The 5583-nt window shown below is 40.9% G+C and overlaps 1 protein-coding gene across 1 annotated transcript in view; it reads left to right on the top strand.

Annotated features, from left to right (window-relative positions):
- The first annotated feature begins 935 nt into the window (after window positions 1-935).
- BICDL1 (BICD family like cargo adaptor 1) overlaps window positions 936-5583 on the top strand; it is a 106110-nt gene continuing 101462 nt past the window's right edge. Inside the window, exons 1-2 of the mRNA XM_029921617.1 lie at window positions 936-968; window positions 5278-5529. Of these exons, the coding sequence (XP_029777477.1) occupies window positions 936-968; window positions 5278-5529 (285 nt within the window). The remainder of the gene's footprint in view (window positions 969-5277; window positions 5530-5583) is intronic.

Raw genomic sequence — 5583 nt, 5'->3', positions numbered from 1 at the left:
GTTAAAAGGCAGGGGACCCCAGGTGCTAAACGAACCTTTGGAAGAGGGGAACTCACACTGGGAAAAGTGGGCAGGAATGGTGGTGGGAAGGGACAGAAGCTGCGCGGAGAGGGCCTCAGGGCAGGGGCAAGATGAGACTTCAAATAAGTAGAGTACCAGGCACTGAGAGAAACAAGCTGTTGAGCAGGGTGGAAAAATGAGGAGGCTGGAGGTGGAAATTCAGGCAGAATGTTAATCTGGGGAAAAAGGTGAAAGGAAGAGTGGGCTGGGGATCCAGGACCAGGAGAGGACTCTGGGAGGGGTAAGGGGAAAGATGTAAGGAGGGTGTCAAGGTGAGAACCTAGAAATGGGAGGGACGGCTGGGATCCAGGCGGGGCTTGGAAGAGGTCCTAGCAGAGCAAGCTGGGGCACCATAGTGGGGGGCAGAGAACACACACTCCCACTCCAGGCAAGGCTGACGCTGCTGAACGCCAGCCACTGAAGTTAATGTTTTACCCTTAAAAATCAAGTTGAGAATCACTAGGGGTGTACACACCACATTTTGCAAAATGTTGAACCGATTCATCTCCAAAAAATATAAAAAGCTTTTGGGTAACATTTGAGGAATTTTTGAGACTTTTATGTTCCCACGACTAGTTCATAAATAAAATATACAACTTAAAAAGCGCACACACTCTTGTAATTGCTGAATGAAAATACCAAGCACAGGACTGCTTTATCACATGTTTTGCCAGTTCCTCATGCTTCTTCAACATTTGACTTTTCAAAAACAAATTTTCTGGAAAATGTTTTGTCTTTTACACTTTCCACTTTTTGCTGGATCAAGATGTTAATAAAAATAAACAACTTGGGAGGAATTCGGTGAGTGTTGTCATATTTGAAAATATCAGGATCGCTAAAGAAAGACCGTTTCATGGTTTGCCCTTAGTGATGTAATGGCACTTATGCAGAAATCCATTAATGAGAAGGTAAGACAGGTTCTACCCAGATATTCAACCAGAATATTGAGGTACCAAAAGCACAGTAATGCAAATATATTTAAGGGAATGTATGAATTATAATGTAAATTGAGGCACAGAGACTAAGGGCAAGCACTTTAGGGTCAGACAGGTCTAAACCACTAGCATCACAGTATCATGTGGTAGTATATATCAGTGTTAAATATCAGCATTATGATGTTAGTGTGAGGATTAAATCAGATGTCATATAAAAAATGTAAGGAATGTAATGCTAAACATATTTTGGATACTATTCTAGTATGAAGCAGAATAAACTAAATAATAAGCTTCTTAGAACCCTGAGGGTTTTCATAACTTTGCTCTGATGAGTTTCGATTCCAGGCACTAATTTCCATGTAGGCAGGTACTTGTTCATTCTTCTAGGTCAAGGCTGACCTAAGGGATTTTGAATAGCTCTAAATCAACAGCTCTCCGAGTGTGATTCACTAACTCCAGAAAGTCCCAAAGGCTCTTTCAGGGAATCCATGTAATAAACCCTATTTTCGTAATACTTGCAATGATAGTATTTCTAACTTTGTTGATAATAGCGAGACTAATTTCTTAATAATACTAATTTTCTAATACCTATTTTCGCTTCTCACTGTGACATTTGCACTGCTGGTGTGAAGGCATTGGTGAGGAATACTACCGATACCTTAGCATGAATCAAAGCAGTGGTACCAAAGTTTACTTTATTGGGGTGCCTGGCTGGCTCAGTTGGTAGAGCATGCAACTCTTGATCTCAGGGTCATGAGTTCAAAGCCCTACATTGGGCATGAAGCCTAATTACAAAAAAAAAAGTTTACCATTATTCTTCACTACCATGTGCTAACAGGAAAACAAAAATGAAAACAAAACCTAGTTCCACTTATGAATGTCCCTGATGAAGCAGTACTTTTTCTAAATCCTGAGCCTTGAATATAAACTCTTTTTAGTACATGTGCTACCAAAGTAAGCACGTACACTTTTTTTTAAATATTCCCTGTGATAAAATGGGAAGTACCCATAAAGCACTCTACTGCATCCCTAAGAACAATGGTTGTCTTAGGATAAAGCACTTGTACTACCATTTGAGTTATGAGCTAAACTATCCATATTTGCCATGAAACACCTTTTTCACTTAAATGAATGATTGTCAAACTATGGTATTCATGTGTGCATAGCTGAAAGATATTTTCTCAAAAATTCATGAAGTCTGTTACTTCAAGGAAAATAATTGATAATATTGTTAGCAATGATGAGATTGGAACTTTTAAGTGGAAATTAGAATTTTGAAAACCTCATTCCACCTCCGTGAGCTTGATAGCTTGCTGATGCTTTAAGACTTTTCTGATGAGTGATCATATTAATGACTGTGATTTTTAAAATATAGTATAATGATATATTACAATATTTGGAAGATCTGTATAACTTAGTGAACTGATATTTTCCAAATGACCAATATATGCTATTACAGAATCAATCATACATTGGTAAAAGATATGTTCAAAATGAAAGATAGCTTAGTGCATTTCCTTGATATGGTTTTAGATTCCAAATTGCAACCAACCTTTAGGAAACTATTACTTGTTGGGGCTCTTGGGTGGCTCAGTCAGATAAGCCTCTGATTTCGGCTCAGGTCATGATCTCACAGCTCCTGGGTTCAAGCCCAGCATCAGGCTCTGTGCTGACAGACACAGATTCTGTGTCTCCTTCTCTCTCTGCCCCTCGATGGCTTGTGCTCTATCTCTCTCTTTCAAAAATAAATAATAAACATTAAAAAATAAAGAAAATTATAATTATTGAAATACATTAAAAATAAGCTATTACTTGTCAAGTTTGGTACAATATTAAAGAAAACTATTCACAGTCATCTCTAAAAGCTATTAAAATATTCCTTCTTTTCCCAACTACATCTTTGTGGGACCAGATTTTCTTCATATATTTCAATCTAAACAAAATGTTGCTACATTGAAAGAAGAAGCAGATATAAAAATCCAGTTTTCTATTATTAAGTCAAACATCAAAGATATTTGTAAAAAAAAATAATGCCACTCTTCTCATTTTTTAAATTTGGGAAAATATACATATTTTTCATAAAAACATGTTACATTAACATGTAACAAGTATTTTAATTAAAAAATTATTTGTGAGAGAGAGAGAACATGAGCAGGGGAGAAGGGCAGAGGAGAAAGAGAGAATCTTAAGCACACTCCCGGCTCAGCAAAGAGCTCAACACGGGGCTCAATCTCACAGATCTGGGATCATGATTTGAGCTAAAATCAAGAGTTGGATGCTTAACTAAGTGTCCCTCTAAGTATTTTTTAATAAATTAATGTTTTTAAATGTTTGCTTTAATTTTTGCTATGTAAGTAAATATATATCTAAACCTATATAAAGGTTTTTGATATCTTCAACAAGTTTTAAGAGCATGAAGAGGTTTTGAGACCAAAAACTGTAAGAACCACTATTCTAAATAGTTCTCCAAACTTGACCTGGTCTCCTTTCACTGTTTATAGATATATAGTGCTTAGGGCAAAACTACCATAGAAAATTATCACCTTCTAGTCCATTTAGGCAATGGAACATTGTTTAGGAAGATCTTCAGGAGCTAGAGTTATAGTTCATTCTCACAATAGCAGGTAAGTCTAGTAGAGTAGGGCCATTGAGTTCAAGAAAGGCAAGTCAAAGACCTTTCGGGAAAGATAGACAGCCAACTCTGAATCAAAGAAAAATAAAGAGCTGACCCAGCCCCCCTTTTTTTTGTACATCTATATGCCTACATGCTATCATCAACAGTGTAGACATTAAAGTTATATGCTTCGTTTAAAGCATTCAAAAGCTTTTCCCCTCTCTGAAACCCCTTCTGATTAGAAATCCTGTTTGCTCTTGGTTTGTGCATCTCTAGAAATAGATTAGGGAGAAACTTGTTCTTTTGTAATAAAAAAAAAAAAGAGTTGCAGTTGGGTCTCACCACTGGCCCACAATTTCTGCTCAAGGGAGCATAATAAAAAGTAAAGAACTGGGGTGCCTGGGTGGCTCAGTGGACTGAGCACCCTACTCTTGATTTCAGTTCAAGTCATGGTTGGTGGGGTAGAGCTGTGCATAGAGTTCTGCGCTGGCAGTCGGGAGCCTATTTGGGATTCTCCCTCTCCCTCTTTTAATCTCAAAATAAATAAATAAACTTAAAAAAAGTGTTAGAAGAGTCTACTGCTGCTGGACTGGTACCATGATCAACGTCCTAAATTTAGCTCTAAGATCAATCAGTGTGGGAATCCCTCAGTAGTCTGCCTCCTTTCCAACCAACAAGCAAACAAAGCCAGACCTGAGTTTCAGTCTGAGGGTAAAAAGTCATGTTTATACCTGAGTATTGATGGGCTCTGAATTTAATAAAGAATAAAACCCAGGAGACTCCATTTGACCCATTTCAGCCTCTTGGTGTCCTGACATTTCCATCTCACGGTGATGAAAAGAATCAAGGTATGATCTAACTCGAAAATGGGTTGCTATTCAAGAGGAAAGGAAAAAAATCGGACCAATTCTAGCTTCAGATGGGACTGTTTCTGAAAATAGGAGACAGAGCATCACCAGTGAAGTCAATGCTCAAACTACCTGGAATCTCCCAGTTGGCTCTTCAGTTATTGTTTTGATCATTGCAGGAAGCTTCCTGATACCGTTTTGTATATCCACCCAGGCCATCTCGATCACTACCATTTATCTTCCTTGAGACTTTCTTATGCGTGAGGAAAGTAAAGAATAATGATTTACGTGAACCCTGGAGTCAGCCTGCCTGGACATGATCTATTGTAATGACCTGGGGCAGACAACGCCTCTCGAGGCCTCGATTTCCTCCCCGTAAAATGGAAAGAGTGACAGCACTTTATAAGGTTCTTGTTAGGATTAATCTAAGATAATGCATACAAAGCATTTAGCACAAGACACGGAACATACCAAGTACCTAATAAACAAAAGTCATTATCATGGCGATTCTGTGCTTCAAATTCCCATCCGTGAGCAGTTTTTTCCCGTTATTTCTCAACATAACCCTTTCTTTCGGGGCTGTTGATCTCGGAGGCCTCTGGTCCCTCATATCCCTGAGTCATCATCATTAAAATGCCGGATTTCTGAAGTCATTCCTCCCCTTCCTGCTCTCTAGGGCTCCCTCTCCTGTCTGCTTGGCTCTGGTGGGGGCCCAGAAGTAAATTCCGTGACCACGAGTCTCTGTCGGGGCTTGGCCTTGGAAGAACAAGCCAGTCCTGTTGAAGACCACCTAAAGAGCGACAAAACCGATCCCCACTAGGCTCTGAGAAAGGCTCCAGACCACGAGTGGCGCGAGCCCGGAGGTGGAGCCTCACACCGAGGTGAGAACGAGGCCAGGGGCGGGGCTGTGCTCCGAGGTGAGAGCGAGGCCACACCCCGAGGTGAGCGTTCTGGAGGCGGGGCCACACCCGCCGCGGTCGCCAGGCCGGGGGCGTGGCCGTGCCGGGGAGCCGCCCGAACCGTTAGGGATGCGCCAGCCACCTCCCCAGGCGGCGCGCGCAGCCGCCCCCGGGTTTGAGGCGGCGCAGGGGTTAAGGCCGCCGGCGCCACCTGGGCCCCGCTGAGG

This window comes from Suricata suricatta, chromosome 14 (assembly GCF_006229205.1).
Source record: "Suricata suricatta isolate VVHF042 chromosome 14, meerkat_22Aug2017_6uvM2_HiC, whole genome shotgun sequence".
In the NCBI taxonomy this organism is placed as follows: Eukaryota; Metazoa; Chordata; class Mammalia; order Carnivora; family Herpestidae; genus Suricata; species Suricata suricatta.
This window is presented reverse-complemented; position numbering and strand designations above follow the sequence as displayed.